Source organism: Acipenser ruthenus, chromosome 8, assembly GCF_902713425.1.
Source record: "Acipenser ruthenus chromosome 8, fAciRut3.2 maternal haplotype, whole genome shotgun sequence".
Taxonomy (NCBI): domain Eukaryota; kingdom Metazoa; phylum Chordata; class Actinopteri; order Acipenseriformes; family Acipenseridae; genus Acipenser; species Acipenser ruthenus.
In genome coordinates this window covers 34,888,638-34,909,359 of record NC_081196.1, presented here as the reverse complement: position 1 = coordinate 34,909,359, position 20,722 = coordinate 34,888,638, and the positions used below count along the sequence as shown (strand labels likewise).

The window sequence follows — 20,722 nt, the reverse complement described above, 5'->3', positions numbered from 1 at the left end:
AACCACTAATGTGAACCACTAATATGAAAAAGTTATTCCATGCTAGATCTCCAAGTCTGTTTAGACTTTGCAATTTATTGCATGTCAAAAGAAGAAACACATGCCTAGCTAAAGTTAGTATACTGTTTGGTTAAACCTGCAGCTGGAATAAGCGGCAGTCCCACCAGTACCGTTTTTGTGTGCTATCAAGACGATGAACTTGAAGAAGATTTCGAGCTGGGTGTGTCTGCAAACTCATTTTCCTCGGGTGTAATACTGGCCAACAGGCAGCTGACAAAAAAGACAGGAAATACAGGTTAAACTCTCCCATTTGCTCTGTTGTGATGAGGAGTGAGGAGTGAGTGAGTGAGTGAGTGCGTGCGTGAGTGAGGTATAAACAGTCGTTCACCTTCGCCCAGCTGGAGAGGTGAATCACATAACAATCAAGATTGAATAGATACACACAAACGACAAACTCTATACTGGGTCCAAGGAGAAGACCGTGACAGTTCAACTGCGTCCTCGGTGCTCATATTATAGCACAATTGAAACTACACTAAGTTAGGTAAGTTTTATTTATTTATTTATTTATTTATTTATTTATTATTGTTATTATAACGTAGTTCACAAAAACTGTAGGATATAGTTTATTGTTTACTATTTAACTCGGTGATGGCTGAGTACAACACGTAATTCAATGTAACACGGAGTATAAAGTTTCAATCACTTGCAGTATTAATTTACAAAACTGTCAGAAAGAAACCCAGCGACCATTGAGCTACGTATTGTTATTCTCATAGTTGATCAGAGGTACCAATCATGTGTGTCAGTACTAATGGTAATTCAAATCAAAGGTATACATGGGCGTAAATATTATGATTTCACATTCTAAACAACACAGTTAACGATAAAAAGTTTCAAAGTGGAAGATTGTTTGAACCGTTAACATACACGGTGATCTATGTTCATCAGTGTAATATATATATATATATGTGTGTGTGTGTGTGTGTGTGTGTGTGTGTGTGTGTGTGTGTGTGTGTGTGTGTGTGTGTTGGTTTAGAATACTGGTCTGCTGTTTGAGTGGCATTGTCTTCCGAATACTACTAATGAAGGATGGAGTTTTACTTTTGGTTTGCTTTTTGTGTAGGTCGTTTTCCTTGTATTGGCCTTATTTTATTTATTTACCATTATTAAACCTTAAGGCATAAACACAGGTAATGATTAATGGCCAGATAATGAATACATTTGCAATATGGACTATCATCTATTCTGGTATTCACGCAGCCACAAGCCCCCTGAACACCAGGCAACCCGCATGCAACTTTCCTGGCTCAAATGATACACTGTTATAGAGGGAAACCAGAAATTAACAGAAATGTTGGGTCAAGTGGAATAAGTTATTTTGAAGAAAAAATAAGTTTGTTTAGTTTTATAGGCTGTTAACTGAATACAGTGTTTTAATTAAGGACTGTTTTAAGTATTTATGTTTCTTGTATTTATAAATTATGCATTTGATAACTTTTATGTAATCACTCTTGCATGGTATTGTTTATTTGACCATGTAGTTAACAATGGAAATTATTTATTGATCTTCAGTAAAAAATGTAATTTCAGCTAATCAAGTTTGTTTAGATGTTGTAGCTTGAACTATTCACATGGTGAACATTGCTTAAAATAGAACATACGAGTTGCTTCATGATTTGCCAAAATATGCTTGTGTTTGGGTTTTACTCAGACATCGTTGTATCAACTGCACTGTGCTTTGGGGCATGGTGCTTTGAGAGGTACAAACAGAGGGTGGCCCTAAATGTATGGTTGCTGTGACTACTTCCAGAGTTATTGAAAAATCAATAGGAACCAACTTTGTACATGTTGTCCTTGTCACCTGGATTACTTGTGTGACCTCTGTTACTTACTGTACATAATTTGTGAGGTGTTGAGAGTGAAGGACTGGCCGAGTGGCCAGAAAGTAGTTTGCTTCATCCTGCTTAGCATGGCTGCAGATAATGAAATACAAAAAAAAAGTTAAGGTGGCACTACATTTATAAGTCCCATCTGCACAGTTGAAGCTCTTTCAGCACCAAGCAAAAACCTCATGGAGGTCTGCAGTGTAGAAAAATATTTCTTTGAGGTATAAGTGAAAATCAGGTCTCAATTATTTGCAGACAAATAATTCAATTTTTATGACAGATTCCATCAGTTTGTGATGTCATAATATAATTCTGAAATAATTATGACATCAATCGTGTCTCAGTGAATTTTATTCTGTACACATTTTTTTTTTTAATGTTACATTACATGTTGGCAGTGCACTAAATTTTTTAAATTAGGTGGATTTTTTAAATTAGGTGGTTCTCCATAGGATGTTATTAAAATACAAGGCTTGTTTTTTTTCTTCATTACAGTATTTGTTGGTATATAAAAATGTTGGTATATAGTTTTTTAGCGTGTGTCCAACCAGTGTTGGTTCTAACCACTGAAACAAAACGGTTCCTGGCAGTTAATGACCCGTTCTCAGCCAGACACAAGTTTTTGATTAATAAGGTTTAAAGATATTTGTAACACATAATTTAAGAGAATCTCAGAGTGAACTTACGCATCCCAATGCGGACGTTGGATCAAATATCCAATAGTCTTTATAAATGTGTTGCTACTAAGCTTCTTTTTAGTACTATACAGGTTTAAAGTGGTAGAACTCTGATTAAGGGATGTTGTCCCCATGTCTTTTGCAGAGACATTTTAAAATGACAGCCTTGTTTTGCAACAGTATTATTTTTATAAAACAAGACTACTCTGAAGTAGCAACAGAAAATTGTATAAGAAGTGACAAAGGCACCCAATAGACTGCTACTGTTTATAATATTAATAGTATGTGTGTGTTTGTGTTTTAGGCACTGTGCAAGGATGAGTTCCTGCAGAATCTCCAGAAAAAGATATGGCACAGTGAAAAGACGCAGTAGAAAGAATGACGTGGATCAATGCATTTCACAAATGGTATGTCTTCTTAAATTTGTTATTATTGATGTATAATCAAGTGTCAGACCTTTTTTTCCCACTTGTTGATGGGCAATGGAGATTTTCCTCAATAAAGTTATGCATGTGTTTGATTTTTGTTTGCCTAGTTCTGGTTATTAATTATATGCCATACGGAGAACAAAGAATATAATAATCTAGTATAATTAGGTTATACGTTCAAAGGTTTGGGTAAAGTTTGAACCTGTGATGTGTAGCACATATAAAAGCTGAAATTCCCCATTGCAAGTCAGTTTCAGTAACAATGAGTAGGGCATCAGATCCAACATCAACGGTCCATTTATTTTGAAATTGTAAGGAACAAAAAACAAAAAAAACATGCAAAATATCAGAGTTGTACAACCATGTTTTACATCTTCAAAAAATACAAGTGTTTTTTTTTTTTTTTGCAGATTGACAAAGGCAACACTCCTCTTCCCCTCCCTGTGTCTGAATGTGAACCCTCAAGGGGGTCAAGGGGAGTCCTTCATAAGACCTCTTCTGTCAACCAGACTCCTCTCACCTCATTACTTTCAGGTAAAGGATGTGACTGGATGTAATTTACAGGATATCGAGCCCCATTCACAAAGCTTTAACTCAAAAGTAGCATTTGAACGTTGTTGTTAATGAAGCCGACAATGTGAAACAGTTTAATGAACATCACACTTTATTAATTCATATATTTGTATTTCTTTGTGAAAGGGGCTCATTGTTGTGCACAACTATTAATCTATTCTTCTGCTGACCTGTATTTAAAAAAAAAAAAGAAAAAAAGTGATCTTAAACACATTTCCCTGACATTTACAAAAAAAAAGTGGAAGTAGAATAATGTAACACTTCTTGTTGACGGGAAGATACTGTAAAGTGATGCACTGTTAAGGTGAGTGTAACAGGCATTTTTTGTGATACACTTCTGTTATGGACTCTATCCCCTGACGATGGGAAGAGATTTGTTTTAAAAGCTCTAAAACCATGCGTGGTTAAGATGCTCACTTGTGCTGTGCACGGCCAGCGGTTCATTCCCAGCCTCCGCCCTGTTACATAAACATATTACATTTTTTGGAGAATATTTTTTACCTGTAATTCTAAATGATTGAGAGGCATGTAATTAAAAACTGCAAACACAATGAACGTTCCTTTTGTCATGCAGGGGAGTTTTCGAAGCCGGCAGTAATTGGACACTCTGACAGTCCTGCAGCAATAAAGGAGATTCTCATGTCTGTGCTGGAAACTTCAGGTGGACTGAAATACCAGCCTGTGCTCAAGAATGCTGCTGGAGCCAGAGACTGGTCAGATAGCAGTGATGAGGAGCTCACGGGGGGCAGCTCCACTGGCGGCTGTGATGGATACTACAGAAACAGCAACACTACTTGTCAAACGGACAATGAGACAACAGGACAGCTGGATTCTGTCCATTTAGACGCTGGTTTTGACCGCTTATGTCTACCTAGAAGTAGCCCTGTCATTTCCCAGAAAATGATTTCCTCACCTGTAGAGAGGTCCCCCTCCCATGTGCTGCTTTCATCTTCACCTGAAACATCTGCCACCTCAGAAACGCGCCAAGCAGAGTCAAAGGATGAGCGTAGAAGCCCTTCCCCTCCACCCCCTAAACCGAGGAGCAACTCCCTGACAGCCAGTTTCAACAGGCTGTTCCCTACTGGCCTCTACTTTCCTTTCAGAGGCTCTGTGTTTATGGAAGGAGTTTGGGGAAACTCTGAAGAGGGATCCAACTCGGATGCCAGCATATATTCTGGTACAGTGTTGTTTTAATACATATTATTGTATGTGTGAGGCTCGTTAAGTTTGGTCCCTCAGCATGGCTGCAATTGTTGCTAGGTGGATACAATTTATTTTCAATTCAATATCAATTTATTTTATTTGTACAGCACCAGTATCTTAAAGTGCTGAACAGAAGTATGCAGTATCAAGACGTAGTAAGAATTACAAAATAACAGTACATAATTATTGTAATAATAATAATAATAATAATAATAATAATAATAATAATAATAATAATAAATAATAACAATAACAAATCTAAATAAAACCATTGAAGAAAACAAGACATTAATAAGAATGACAGATAAAACACAAAAATAAGCAAATAAAATAGACAACTATTATATTACTTAAGTCAGGTTAAAAAGGCTGAACTATAAAAGTAAGTATTTAATCTTGACTTAAAAATATTGATCAATGCAGCATCTCTAATAGGAAGGGGGCAATTAGTTCCACAATCTGGGGGCATAATAACTACATGCACTTCCTCCTCTTCTGTTGAATTGTACCTTCTGGAGGCACAGAATGCCAGTGTTAGCTGACCTTAAAGTACACAGAGGTTTATATAGGGACAGAATCTCTGTTAGGTAATCCAGCGCCTGATATGTCAATAGTAAGATTGTAAAATCAGTTCTAAAATACACTGGAGTTATATGAGCGTTTTTTGTTCTTGTGAGACCTGGAAGTCCAGCAAATATAGCATTGAATTAACTTCTGAGCATCAGACAAAGAAAGAAAAAAACTAACTTCTTAGCAATGTTTTTTGTAGATGAGGATATCGTGCAAACTTTTTTTTTTTTTTTTACCGTTTTGCTTCAGTGATTTTATAAAACTTTTCATTCTTATGAAACCATTTGAGGTAGTGGCTTTAGTAGGGTTATATAAATCCTGCATACTAAATGTATTGAGAACCATTGCCTTGGTACATAGCTGTATTATACAGTTCTCGCGCTAAGGTTCCATTACAAGTTGTGTTAAAATTACGCTTCCACGTCGTTTTAATCTTTGGGCACATGTTTTTCACACATCCATTTTACATTAAATACATTCCATTACCTCCCCAGGGAAGCTTTGTTTTGGTTCCCAAAAGTTCTTGTTTCTGGAACTATAGTAACATTTTGTGAAAGACCTGTTTTGACCCCCTTTTCTTTTCTTTCTTTCACCTGTACATTTTTTACAACATTGCTGTGCATTACATTTATCATGCTGTAAGTCACATTCTTAACCCATATTTGATAAAGGAAAAACAATGAACTGTACATGACACTTTGGTTTCTTCTTCAGTGAGAAGTGAGCAAAACACTGAAGAGCTGGTCAGTCCTGTGGATTACACTGTCGGGCCTTTAAGTGCTAGCACTGACATTGACAAGGTGAGACAACAACTTCTGTGAGCTTTTGCATGTGACATTATATGATTTACTATGTTCTCTAGAGGTGCAACTGTACATTTTGTTGGTTAAACAGTGATCAGCTTTCATTAAGTTTCCCTATGAGATCAATTGCAGTTCAAGAGACCACATACCGGGGAGGTACTTGTGGTTGATGATAACACATACACCATATGTACATGCAAAAGTAGAGCTTTGTCACTCGTGCCCGTCAGTCCCATCTTAGGGTCTGACTTGCAAAAGCAGACATTTTAATAGATGTTGCTCTCATGTGGGGGAGTGACCTAGACCAGTGGTTATCAAAACTGGGAGGGGTGCAGAATGTATCCTGGGGATGCGGGAGAAGGTTTTCTTTTTTAAATTTATTTTTTTATTTACCACGCACATCTTAAGCCATATATTAAATGTCAAAATTTCTAGATTATTATTATTATTATTATTATTATTATTATTATTATTATTATTATTATTATTATTATTATTATTATTATTATTATTTATTTCTTAGCAGACGCCCTTATCTAGGGCGACTTACAATTGTTACAAGATATCACATTATTTTACATACATGGTGATGGCGATGTGCATCTGACTGATGCATTTTAAGTTTGCATATTATTGAACATAGTCTGCTGCCATCTGGTAATGTACATTGTTAATCGGCTTGCTACGTGGCGTGTACATTAGTAAGCGTTGGACACAATCAGTGAAGTGTTATTTGCTGTGTTATGTTTGCTCTTATTACAATGAAACAGTGACTGATTCATGCAAAACAAAAAAACACAACAGCATTGACTTACAGAGAAGTCTGTGGCTTTTGGGATTTTTTTTTTTTTACCGTATGTGTACATGTGTGTGGAGGGGGGCGTCAAGTACCAGAGAAGAGGAAGTTGGGTGCGAAAAAGTTTGAGAACCACTTAACTTAGACAAATATGATTAGAATAGTTTTGAAGCTTGTTTCAAAGAATGGTTAAACACTTCAAAACATTGGCTATACTAAGAACTTTTTGAAACAATCAAATTGCTATATTATTAATTAGTTTCAAGAAATGTTGTGTCACTTCAGTAGTAAGGCCACACCCTATTAAGGACATTTTGTTGGTCCCTTGACTGGTTTTAATAGAGAGGTTTCACTGCACAAGAGACTAGCTAGTGTAGTACATGTCAACATACCACACTATGATATGAGGGATTTTATTTTTGTTTGGGTATGTTTGAGCTCTGCTTACTTGTCACTTTCAATTTCACCAGGAACCAGGCCTTGACTTTATATATTCCCTAAAGGGCATTCAAGCTTCCTGCCTTCTTTAGGCTTTCATGCCACATTGTTAACTAAATAGACATGCTCAGGCTACTATCTGCTACAGCAGGAGGCCATGAGTGTCATCTACAGGCTATACTGTACATGTACCTCAGAATGCAAAATGCAAAATTGTGTTTTGTTACATCGTAAACACCTACTGTACTATGTAGAGATAGTATTTCCTTGAAATGTAGTTTTAAAACCATGTGTGGCACCACACCATTATTGTATTTGGTGCTAACAGCCTGCTTTAACCCCCCCAGGAGAATGCACACTTCATCATTGCAGACATGATCGTGGCAGCTTTGGAGAACATGAAGTGTACTATTCTGAGCAGGAGAGCTAACCAGTCTGGGACAGCAAGCACTGCCTCTGGAGTCTCGGACGAGGCTTCCGACGGCTATCTCTCGGTCTCCAGGAAACACTCTGAGTCCACTGCGTCCTCAGATAGTGGCTATGAAGGTATGAAGGTTCTGTGATTTATTCTTTCTAACCTCTGTTTTCCAAAGTAACTGTTTGGAAAATTAAATTACAACTGTGAAATCGTTGACTTTCCAGTCAAAAGTATGTTAAAAAAAAAAACCTTTACCTTTAAATAATACGTAACATACCACACTGTACTGTACTGTAAATATCAGAGATTTAGGACTGAATAACACATTTACCATGACAACAGGGCTGAAGAGCACTGCGTAGAGCAAAGGTTACCAAGGGGCTGTTGACATAACAGAGGAGTTCAGATTATCAAGGTTTTACTGAAGGTGTATATTTAAGGGTTTAAAAAGGATTGACAGCTCTCATCATGTGGTTGGTATTTGGAAGCAATCTGACCATAAGTTTTTAACCTTTTCATATTTTTTCTTCCTGATGCCATTGCATCATTAGTGTGATCTTGGTTCAAGCGTTATACAACACAGTCAGTTTGAGGACTCTTATAATCATGACGGTCGATAGAGAAGCAGGTGGGGGTTGGTTCATTAGCAGGTAATAGGATTCCAGACATTTCAATGTTAGGTTATGAGGAAGTCTTTTTCTATTAGGGAGAAAAAGTCTTGAACTGATATCATTTACAATGACTCGCCTTGTTTTGGAATTAAAATTGAAATAAAATGTCTTGTTTTTATGAAGCTTTATCCTCTTTTCTCCTATTCTAGGGTCCTAAAAATGGGGACCCTTCTGTGCGGATCGGTTTTGTCTGTCCCACTCTGCATTGTGAACACGAGAACTGCCTTGATCTTCAACAAACTCGTACACTCCAGGCCACCTATAGACGCATCCGATTGTATTTGATTGCAATCCACTAAACGCTAGATCTGTGTATTGTGCGGCTATTATTATGATGAGGCCCCTTTGTGTGTGCTCTGGTTTATGAGTATAAGATGATGAAGTTGTCTCCTTGTTGATTTCATTCCTCTTCAGGTTACCCTGGGCACCAATCCATCACAAGACATTCTCCTGACCTGAATGCCTGGAACCCACACCTTGAAAAGGATGAAGTCGTCTCTGGTAAGGGATCATATTCCTCACAGTACAGATATTGTACATACCACTGTAGCCAAAAGTTTTCCATCGCCTAGAAATTTAGGATTGAGACATTCATTTAAAAAAATAAATAAATAAAAACTATATGAACATAATTTTGATATTTTATTTAACATCATGTTATCAAAGAAACTCAAAAATGATATCGCAAGAGTCTACCGGAAGCTGTAATAGCAGTACAGTATTTCATGTTAGATTGAGAAATGTCAGTTTTTTCAATTTGTCAGTTTTGGACAGCTACAAAGCGGTATGCAATTCAATATGTGAACGTAACATAATTCAGCAGGCTTCATTAGACTTTATGAAGGAAAATTGGTTAATTTTATAGGGTGATGGACACATTTTGACCATAGCTGTACATGTGTGGTTCAGGAACTAGCACAGTATCTATTTAAACAGCAACTACACTTGACTAGCTGGTGTCTGGCTGATCGTCACCCATTATTGTGATAATTTTGAGTTGATAATCGATAACTTAAAATGTAATTGTTCTCCAGATCTAATTTAGGTGTTGAAAATTGAATTTGGTCGGTTATTCATAAAACACTTTTTGACTGCTTATTTCCGCTCTGTTCTTTGGAGAAAGCTTATAAATATTTAATAATAATTCTTTAGAGAAAACTCATTGTAGCAGAAACAAGGATCACACAACAGCCCTGCAGTAGCCTGGGAATTTTTGCTGTAAAAATTTCTGGTAAAGCCTGTTTAATATTGGCTCAGTTCTAGTTTACACTTGTCAATGATGCACATGGAAATGTAATGCAGATACTTTGTTTTTATTTCTAGAATGCAAATTAGATGAAAACAAGCCAAGCACAGAAGACACTGAAAATGCAAGGTACATTGGTGTCTGATTAAATAGATTTTACTATACATTCTACATCTAAACAATAAATCAGAAATGTTGTGTTTAACTATAAAACACTATGGGGTAGATGTACTGAAGTGTTGCTCCTGTTGCAATAGTCGGAAGCCAGTTGCAAACGAGCTGGAAGGCTAGGGTGAAATGTAATAAACGTGCGCAATGCTGTTAGCGACTTTTTAGGGAATGCTTTGCGGCAGCAGTTTTTCTTTGCGGTTCAACCTTAGATGAATATGTAATTATGGGCATTCCTGCATAAATTCGCAAATAAAGGGGGAGTACATAGTGCAAATGAGGTTTCACAAATATTATAATGAGATGTACTAAAGCTGCCAACAATTGCGACACTTACAATTGCATCAATTTGTTAAGAACTTTTGAAAGCACGTTTTAAACAGTTACAATCGTTGCTGTTGTTTCCCAGTCCGCTTTTTCTCATGCTTTGCCAGTTGTGCTCAATGCATTTGAGGCGAACACCCAAGTACCTAATTTTCACTGAAGTCAGGGTGTACTTAGACTTGAAAACAAATTTCTATGACAATTCTGGTTTTCCCTGCATGTTGGGAGCAATAGACTGCGCACATGTGCTGCTAACCACTCCAGCTCATTCTGAGTATCTGTATAGGACCATTATCTATTGTGTGTTTATTGTCTAGGCTACGAAGTAGGCCAAGTTAAAAATAATAATAATTAAAATAAAATAAAAAAAACCCTGAAATCATTTAGTTTCAATTTTAAATAATCTTTTATTCGCATTGTACACCAATGTGTACAATGCAGCAGCACGATTTATTTTGTGTTACCAGAAGGCTAAAGTAAAGTGCGTTAGGTATTTTTGATTTCACTACTGTACTGTATACTGTATAGGCCTACTGTACAGATTTATATTTTTGATGATTTATATTTCAAATACATCAAGAACTGTAAATGTATGTGTGTGTGTGTGTGTGATTTTTATTATATTGTTTTTAAACCTGACACCTCTTTGTCGGACAAACATGTCCGGTTTAGCGAGGGGCTACTGTATGATTATGAAAAGCTTTTTGGGGGTGAAGGTTCGTGCCCCACTATAGAATCTAATGGGATTAAACTGCCTTTCATTTTTTATATACTCTCTGCTGCAGCAAACCACAACTCAGCTTCCATTATTTATTTGAACAATGTTGCGCAATACTCACAATATATGCTAGAGAGCTCGCAACAAATATTTAAATTAGCATATTGCGGCTCTTTTCATTAACATATTTTCTCTTTGTACATACGACAAAATGTATACTTTGCGAATTGTCGCAACGAAAATGCAAATTGCGTTATGTTTGCGCTGCGACCGGCCCATCTTAGTACATCTACCTCTATATGTATATGTAGTAGTACTGTCTTCATTGAGACCTTGAGACAGACCTACAGTGTGAAACATTTGTCATTGAATTGTATACATTTCTTTTAGTATTACTACAGTGTAGGGAACAGTAAAGATAATCGGCTATTGTGCTTCTAATAAGGATGTCTGATTGACTTGTGCATAATGAGTGGTTCACTCTGTGAATAGCCAGGGCTGTGCCACAGTGTACTGTGAGAAAATAATATAGTTTGAATTAGGGGGAAAATGAGCATACTGACCTGAATTCTCATTAAAAACAAGTCATTTCAAAAGTCAGCGGGATTTTGGAGGCCCGGGAAAGTATATTTTTTCAATACATTCGGTTTATATTCAGCAACTGACTAGTGAGTCAACTGCAGTTCAGGAGAGGGACCGGGAATGGGAGGAACGGCTTTAATGTGAAAATAGTACTGTTAAACCTACAGGATAGACACTGGGGACCCCTGCTGGCAGTCCTGCAGAAAAACTAATTAGAACCTTCAGTAACCATTCTAGCAGAGCGGTTAACCGAGATTATTATTCAAATGATGATACAAGCATGAAAATGTCCATGTATGATCTCATTGGGCCAGTCAACAAGAAAAAAATGTTAGCTGCCTGAAAATCCAAGATGGTTTCCATTTTTCAAGATGGCCGCTGTTTTTTTCCGGTAATGTCCATTTTTGACACAGAAATTGATATTGTCTGATTTGAGCAATCCTAGTGTATTTATATGTTTTTGACCATACTGAAACTAATTCTGCTATAAATTAATGCCTCCAAAGTACCTTTGACGTCTTATCAATATGTGTTTGTCATCGCCTTCTGTTATTGTTTTATATACAACACTACTGTGGATCTGTAAAGCAGATGAGGTTCATTAGATTACCCAGCTAGTTCTGGCAAATACAGCTACATAGTATTGTGCAACTAAGACCGCAGCAATAGCATTTGCACCTATTACTAAAGTCTGTCTTGCAGCCACATTTTGTCAGTTCCTGGCAACTTGTCACAATAGGTGGAAGAGTAGTCCAACAGATCTGCCACGTTTCACCTTGTTTGATCCATCCCCAGTCAGCAGGGCTTTGGGTGCCTTGCTAACAGACTGTTGCCTGTCCCCACTGTATCTGCCTAATAGACAGAGCCATTTGTGTGTTTCATGAGGGCAGACTGAGTTGGTGGAATCAAATCTTCTGGGCGAAGAGTTCTCCTTTCTTTTTTGAGCTCTTTGTAGCTTTGTGTTGTTGAACCATAAATCTACAGCTTTGATGATACTTTGCAGTGTTTCTTCTCAAAGTATTCACTATGCCATCACCTTCATCTAGTTTGTTTGGGTCCAGCGTGATTGTTACAGCACTGATAGCATGAAACGGATGAATGTGTGTTGCAATGTTGCTATAGCCATCTTGTTCTCTTTTGTAGGAACTTGGTGGTGACTTGACCTGTCCTTGTCCTGTTGACCAATGGCAACATTTACTCCATTCAGTTTGTAATGTAGATTTGGTAGGTGTAGCCATTTTCCTTTTACTGTAGTAGATCAACGGTCTAAGGCTGAGGTTTTATCCTTTTAACACCTTATTCTGTTTGCTCTTTGAAGTATGGGATACAGCTAGGCTCACACTTTTGCCCTACACCTAGCCCGATCATTCATCCAGTGTCATTTATGTCCCGTCTGATCTGTACACCATCCGGATAACTGAAACCCCATCATCCCTGGCTCGGCTCTCCCACGCTGGCACATCTTGTCGATTTTTCAGGTGCGGCTACCTAACCGATATGGGGTTGGTTAGATAGCATTTGGGACACTAAATTATTGCTGCATGTTGAGCACAAATAATTTAGCTGACACTGAACCCCATGCTGAGTTCCACAACAATGATGTCACCAGTGTGCCCTGGTAGTGCCTTCACATCACTCTCTTGTCTGTGTGACAACGTTTTCTGACTGCACTAGCAACTACTTGGAGCCATAGGTGAGAGTTGGGGTGAGTAATGAGGACCAGTATAGGTAGTCCATCCAGAGGATGTGGGTGACTGCTGAAGCAAAGGTACCTCCTGTGCTACTACACTACTACTACACCCTTACACCCCAATTAGTAATATACTACAAATTACATTGATCATGCCATGCAAAAACACTTATGTTACATCATTGCATGGTCAAAAACATATCAATAGACTCCAAGACCACTGAAATTGGACAACTATCAATTTCTGTGTCGAAAATGGATATTGGCAGGGAAAAATGGCAGCCATTGTGGATTTTCAGATGGCTAAAAGGTTTTTTTTCTTGAAAAATGACCCCATGAGTATCTGTGCCAAGTTTCATGCTTGTATTATCATTTGAAAAATTCCTCTCCAAAACCTCTGTTACCTGCTCTACTATTATGAATACTCCTGAGGCCATTGGTCTCCTTGACTCCTTATACAGTACCATGTAGTATGATGTGATTAGCAACCTTTAGAAAGATTTTTTATCATGTTATAAACATATTTCTTGTAAGAGTGTTGAAAAACTGTGCTACCAAATGCAAAAACGCTTTTGCTCATTTGCAGCTTCAGTGCAAGTCTTCAGTGGGAAAATATGTGCATGTCACTAATTTATCTGACGAATATTACAGTTTAAACTGTATGATTTCTATTGTAGCTCGATTTCCATAGTAAAAGTATAGCAAAGTGTAATAAAACATAGGTAAGCATTGCAAAGACCAGAGGTATAGTAAAGCACATTTAAAACACATGGCAAACGCTGGATAACTATAGTAAATGCATATTATAACCATGAGAAAAGTGCAAGATTACTGTGGTAAGCTTTTACAAAGGTCCTGCTTAACACTAATGTAGTTGGTATTTTGTTGTTTGTTTGATTGCAGTTCCTCATCAATTTCCGCCAGGCCCTGCTGTGCTGAAGCCTTGGCTCAGCAGCTGGTCAGGATGTTCTGGAAGCGATGGCTACACTTGGAGTGTGAACAGCAGCAACAGTCTGGCAGTTTGACACCCTCGCTGCAGGAAGTGAGTCTTCAATGTGGTTACGACAGCTACCTCAGATGAGCAAGGCTGTGTTAAGAGACTGAAACTTGTTGAAAATGAAACAGACTTGCTCAAATACAGGATTTTAAATATTATTGAAGGTGACGTGTGAAGTTAATCATGGTGCCATTTTTACATGTGAAGTTACCATGTAAAGTGTAAGGATTGCCTATGCACGTCAGGTGCTAAATTTTGGTTGGTCTGCACCTGCTTGACATTTTAAAACTATATGCAACTGAATAAATAAGCATTGGTTGTATACTACCTAACTTTTACTAGGAATCAATATTTTAAACTAATTTCATGGTACCATTTTTTAATGCTGCTGTGGAAAAACCCACCCCGACCAATTTAAAGGATGCTGTTTGTCAATAGGCCTTGTGTGACACAACAATCTCATATACAAATGGAGACTAGCAAATTCATGTATTCGTGTCAACTGGAGGGCCCTTTATGAGCCGGTTCCTTTCTCTGTTGTTATTGGTACCTGTCAGTGTTTTTCCGGGGACAGATTCACAGTCCACTACAGTCTAGCTCTGTACAGATAACTTCACAATGTTGTGTTATAGGAGGCTGTGTGATCCAGTGGTTAAAGAAAAGGGCTTGTAACCGGGAGGTCCCCGGTTCAAATCCTGGCTCACTCACTGACTCACTGTGTGACCCTGAGCAAGTCACTTGACCTCCTTGTGATCTGTCTTTTGGGTGAGACGTTGTTGTAAGTGACTCTGCAGCTGATGCATAGTTCACACACCCTAGTCTCTGTAAGTCACCTTGGATAAAGGTGTCTGCTAAATAAACAAATAATAATAATAATAAATGAAATTACACACCACACATTGGCAGCCAAGGTTTAGGTCCAGGCAGGGATTAATAATATAAAATTTAAAATATAGAGTTAAGACAAGTATTTAGGTCTGTTGCTATTAATGTTAGACCCACAATCATAAAAAAATACATGTTGTGATTAGAAGAGCTTGTTCAGTGTGTCAAACAGTACTGTTTTAGTTTCACCATTTTTTTAAAATATTTTTTTCGAGTCACAATTTACTTATTGGACCAGACATTGTTCTGTGTCTGTAGCACACTATCCCCGGCTAAGCCCATTATCTGTGTGTCTTTGTAACAGCTTTTCCCAGGCAGAGCTGATTGGATGGCGGACTCCGGTCTGAACCTAGCTGAAGAGATTAAGCTAAAGTCCAGAATGCGAGGCACTTGGATTTGGGCGCCACCTCGCTTTCAGATCATCTTTATTATACACCCAGTGTCAAAGTAAGATTTGTAGGGCAACATGCATCATTGTGGCCCCTGTAAGATTGTTAGTTTGCAGCATGGAAAGTTGGGGGTTTAACCCTCCATGACAGAAGGTGTCTGCAACAGGGGGTAGCTGGTATAAAACTAGTTAGTCTTGGTGTTTCTTGACCTTTCTGAAAGCAGGGACCTGCTCAGTGGCTTCCCAAAACCTGGTAGACCACTTGCAGGGACCAATGCTATGTAAACCTTATGGGGCTGTTTTAAAATAAAAAATGTAAGACTTTTATCCCAGTGTAAAGGACCGGCAGGGAGGCTCTCATTGACCTGTCATTCATTAACACTGGTCTGGGTGGTTAGGCTTGACACAGGGCACGTTGCACCCTTCTAATAAAACCAGGGACTAACTTGTAACTTAGAGGGGCATATTTCATTCATTCATTCATTCATTCATTCAATCAATAAGTAATCAATGTGTTAATTGAATATAAATACATATTTTTGTACATATCTAGCAAAAATAACAAATAACAAATTCACCTGAGAAACATTTCGGGAACTATTTATAAATTCCCCTTGCTACTTTTTAATTTTAAATTTGTTTTTTGCTCACATAGGCGGGACTCTGTTGTAGCTTCTCAGCATTACCTTTGTGCAGGTTGTGGAACCCAAGTGGAGCCAAGTATGATTTTATTTATTTATTTAATTTTATTAATTTGGTAAACAAAAAACACCATGTTAAATAACTATACTGAGGAGTCCCTGAGTGGCATACCTGGTAAGAAGCATGGCCGCGTGGTGTTCAGGGTGTCGTACAGTCTGAGGAGTGCAGGTTTGCGTCCTGGCTGTGCGAAGTCAACGGTCTTCACTAGGAATTCAGGAGTGAGCATTGTCCGCCTCTATTAGGCAGCTGAGATGGAATTGAGCTACGCAGGCCAGTGTTGTTTTTATTGTTTGAAGGATGCTCATTGTGTGGATGTTCTCTTATTTACACAGATGACATGTAAAGTACTGCTGCCAAAAGAATTAATAAAAAAAAATAGTTTAGGTAGCAAAAAATACACTTGTCCTGTACATGGGGGAGCAACTGGGAATTTGTCCCGGCCTAAACATTTCTGTGGTCCTATATATAAATGAAAATGTTTTTATTATTCTTGCTTTAAATAAAGTACTTTCAAAATATTTGTATCCATCCAGGGTATATTAAGAAGCTGCGATACTGTGAGTACTTGGGGAAGTACTTCTGCGACTGTTGTCATAGCAATTTTGAGTCTCTCATCCCAGGACGAATCATCATGAAATGGGACTTCAGTAAATACCCAGTGTGTAACTTCTCCAAACAGCTGCTGGACCATATATGGCAGAACCCCTTGTTCAATGTTTCCTGCATCAACATGTCGTTATACACAAAAGTAAAAGAGCTGGACAAATTCAGGGTAAGTTTTGGGGCTAAGAGCCATTGATATGTAAAGTCTCAGCAGGAGACTGAGTGTGAATCCAGATTAGTCCTGGTCTCATTCATAAAGGGCCAAATTAATGAAGGTGTATTTGCAACATTTCACTTGTTAAAACCAGTTACGTATTTGGTAATCTGGCTCAAAGTTGGCAGTGAACACGCCATGAGTCTGTGTAGGGTGTGAGGACTTCTTGCAAAATCCAAACACGTAAGGGTGCATGGAAAGAGGAAATAGTTGCAGGAATGAGCATTGCACTGCGAGCAGCCAAAGTATCCTTTAATAGCCAAAGTATATTTAAGAATTGAGCTGATATTGTAACAGTTTTTTTTTTTCTTTTGTCAGGAAATTCAGGAACAGTTAATTGTTATAAAGAGGCTGTTGAAATCATGCAGAGTGTCAGTAAGGTAAATAGCTTTGATTGTTTTTTTGCAGGACTTCATTTATCAGTTTTTCACATTGTTGCACTTTCTAAACAAAAAATTATTCAGCCATCCTATTTAATTAAACCTTTTACGAAGTGACGATTTGCAAGATCCATACCGTGCCAATAAGGTGTCCGTATAACAACCCATATGGACAAACATATTTGACTTGGGAGCCTGTTAAATTGTAACAAACAACTTGAGCATACTGTTAAATTACACATTTATCAAGAGTACCAGTGGTCCAGTTATAATGAAACTTGATCTGGAAATTTGCCAGTATCATGATGACCTACTTATGGCATTATTTCTGGTTTTAGTTTTAAATATATATAAATATATGAAAAAGAAAGCTAGAATGATACAGTGTGATAACATTGCTGTTTATGAGAAATACAAATTGCAATGCATTTGCTACTGCAACAATGTGCCTAATAAATTGCTAACATGACAGTTCTGTAGCTGCATTTACAGATTGAATGCCACAAGTACATGTTTAGCCAGTCCCCATGCCTCAAGTTCCACTTCCACTTAGGACTGGCTTCTGCAGTTTAACTTCCAAAAAAATTGTATTTATTTTCCGACTGCAGGACAATCTGGGAACCAAAGTAAGGAAACCTGAGTGCTCTCCTTTACTATAGTGGACTTGTTTTAATATTTCAAGTAGGCTTTGGTATCCTGGCGCTATTCCTAACTACATGCGGAATGATTTATGTTGCCTATCTGCCCCATTATTCCAAGGTTCATGACTCTGAACAGAATATTTTGTCTAGACCCATACACTTTTCAGAATGGTCTTCCATTTGGTCAGACACAAAGGATATACAGTAAGTGCATGGAATACCTCTGTAGAGAGGAGGCAGATCTGTGTGTTCAGAGAAGGGGCTGCATGGTCAGCTGGTCTGTGTACTGTACTAACACTATCATTGATTTGTTGTTTGTGGAGTTACATAATATTAATAGCAATAACACTGACACACTTTAGAGATTTAAATCTAAATTGTATTGTGTCATATGCTTCTCCTCAATTGCAGCCTGTCTAAGTGCCTGTCTACAGCCTGACATTTGTACGACTACATTTCACTACATTTAAAATGCAGTAGCTTTGCTGAGTAGGAATTTAACAGCACTTGTTTGGGGTGTTTAGTATCCATTTAATTATAAGATTTTAAACTTCAGGATTAAACAAGTTTAAACATATTGTGAATGTTTTCAACCAATCAGAAAAGCCATCATAAGAAGCCGTCCACAACTTTGTACAGATTACTGCAGTTTTGACAGACAATAAGTGTACTGTATATTGTTGACAACTGTTAAATATTAAGGTAAAATTCAGAAAACTTAATAGTTGTCTAACATTAAACATTTAAGCTGTAAACTATTAACACCCTTAAAACCGCGCAGGGTCTTGATGCGCTGCTGCCCAGTGCTTCACTTCCTCTTTAACTTTCCTGTCTTGCATTCTCAGTCTCCTGCAGGAGTTTGAACAGCTACCAGAGCACTTGACTCGGGAGCAGCACCTCTTCTCAATGGATGACTTCATGAAAATCAAGCGTGGCGTTCTAGTTCCTCAGGCCAAGGGGCTTCTGAAAACGGCTTTGTCTCACGTTGAAAACTGTGAGGTAAGGTACCCTTTCAGGTAGGAAACCATAGAAAGGTCATAGAAAACCAGTTTCTTGTGATACAGTACAGTGCTCCAACCACTTATTGATTTAAAAAATGTGGTTAATTCACCTTTAGCCCATGTTAACTTTAAGGGCCCTTCGCATATTTGCTGTTATCAGTGTTTCTCATTTTTTTCTATGTGCAAGTCTGATGGTGAAATTAAAAGGATGCACTGGATGTCACTAACATAGACTGTACCTTTTTTATGTCTTTAAAGACGAAATATAATTGAAATGTTGTTTGCTAAATCTAAATGGTCTATTTCTTTTTGCTTTAATTTTTTTAGTTGTGCCAGGCCAATGGTTTTGTCTGCGAGGTCTGCAGGAACAGTGACGTGCTGTTCCCCTTCCAGACAGACATCTGTAAGAGATGTGCAGGTGAGGGTTAAGCCATTTCTAAAGCTAAGAAGTGTGCGATTGCATCAGGGAAGCTACAGAAGTAGCTGTGGCTTAAAGTAATGTTAGTGTAGCTCACAAAACAATTCCATAAATCTTACCTGTTCTACACTTCCATTAGCGACATAGGTCTCGCATGTGATGTTTTGAAAGACACACTTGTTAACATGATATCTGGTACTGCTTTAGGTGAAAGGAAGTTCTCAGATTCTATGCATGTTACTGTCTAAACACAGGTCAGTTAATAACAGGAAGGTTGTCATGTTTTTTGAAATAAAAATGTTTAATGTATTTCTTTAGAAACTTGGCATTTGAAACTTGTATAATGAATGCACTTATATAATGAGTGCACAGCAATCTAGATTTATGAAAAGGATTTTAAGAAGTATAAAGTGTAAGGGGCAATTCACCATTCCAATCACCATTATTACAGAGCATTGCCAAATTAAAGGACAGAATTACCACAGAATGTACAAGCGTCACATACCTGACTGGAATTACCATAATTACCATTGCCAGGCCATTGATGGAGCTTAATTCAAACTGGCTCTAATGTTTTTTTTTTTCAAATGGTGCATTGTTTGAGTCACCCTGCAAAGCATATACATGTACAAAACATTTCTTAACCAATAGGAGAAGAGGCTGCATGGACTTTTATTTTTTTATCTTTTTAGCACCCATGATTATTAGGCAATGCAAATTTGAACTTTTCTTCCCATTTTGTTTTGCAGTATGCAAAGCCTGTTTTCATAAAGACTGCTTCCGATTTGAACAGTGCCCCAAATGCACCCGGATTCAAACTCGGGAAAACAGGATTTCCCAAATGGTTTTATAGAAAGGTTTGCAAAATGTAATATATATATTAAATAAAACAGTGACTGAAAAGAGGAAATATTATTTATTCAGAAAAAATGTTATATTGAAATCTTTTAACACGTTCCATGCCAAGCATAGTTATATCTAGCTGGAGCCCAAAGTGTTTTATTTTTTATAGTACAGTAGAAATGTATGTGTGATATCATGCAGAACATTAATGAATAAATAAGTAAAAACTTAGAGTTGTGTTGTTTTGTGTTTCTATTGAATGTAGTTGTGATGTAGGTTGGGTGTGTCTGCTGTTCTACTTGTGCAATGCAATTTATAAACTGCTACTGAAATAAACCAGATTATGATATGCATTGCATACATGCCCAAATGAAAGGGTACTACCAACATTAATTTATCAAGATCAGACACCTTCGCTGTCTGTTCAGAATGAAAGCATTGACCCTAGAAACATGT

At 37.6% G+C, this 20,722-nt stretch overlaps 1 protein-coding gene across 1 annotated transcript; it reads left to right on the top strand.

Moving 5' to 3' along the window:
- The first annotated feature begins 259 nt into the window (after positions 1-259).
- LOC117406475 (protein associated with UVRAG as autophagy enhancer-like) lies at positions 260-20,497 on the top strand. Its single transcript, XM_034010535.3, has 16 exons — positions 260-544; positions 2,871-2,973; positions 3,405-3,528; positions 4,142-4,744; positions 6,055-6,140; positions 7,725-7,923; positions 8,881-8,967; positions 9,790-9,841; positions 14,098-14,236; positions 15,381-15,523; positions 16,120-16,184; positions 16,700-16,938; positions 17,302-17,363; positions 18,850-19,003; positions 19,333-19,423; positions 20,173-20,497. Exons 2-16 carry the CDS (start codon positions 2,884-2,886, stop codon positions 20,274-20,276), a joined length of 2,238 nt encoding a protein of 745 aa, XP_033866426.2. The 5' UTR covers positions 260-544; positions 2,871-2,883; the 3' UTR covers positions 20,277-20,497.
- The last annotated feature ends 225 nt before the right edge of the window (positions 20,498-20,722 follow it).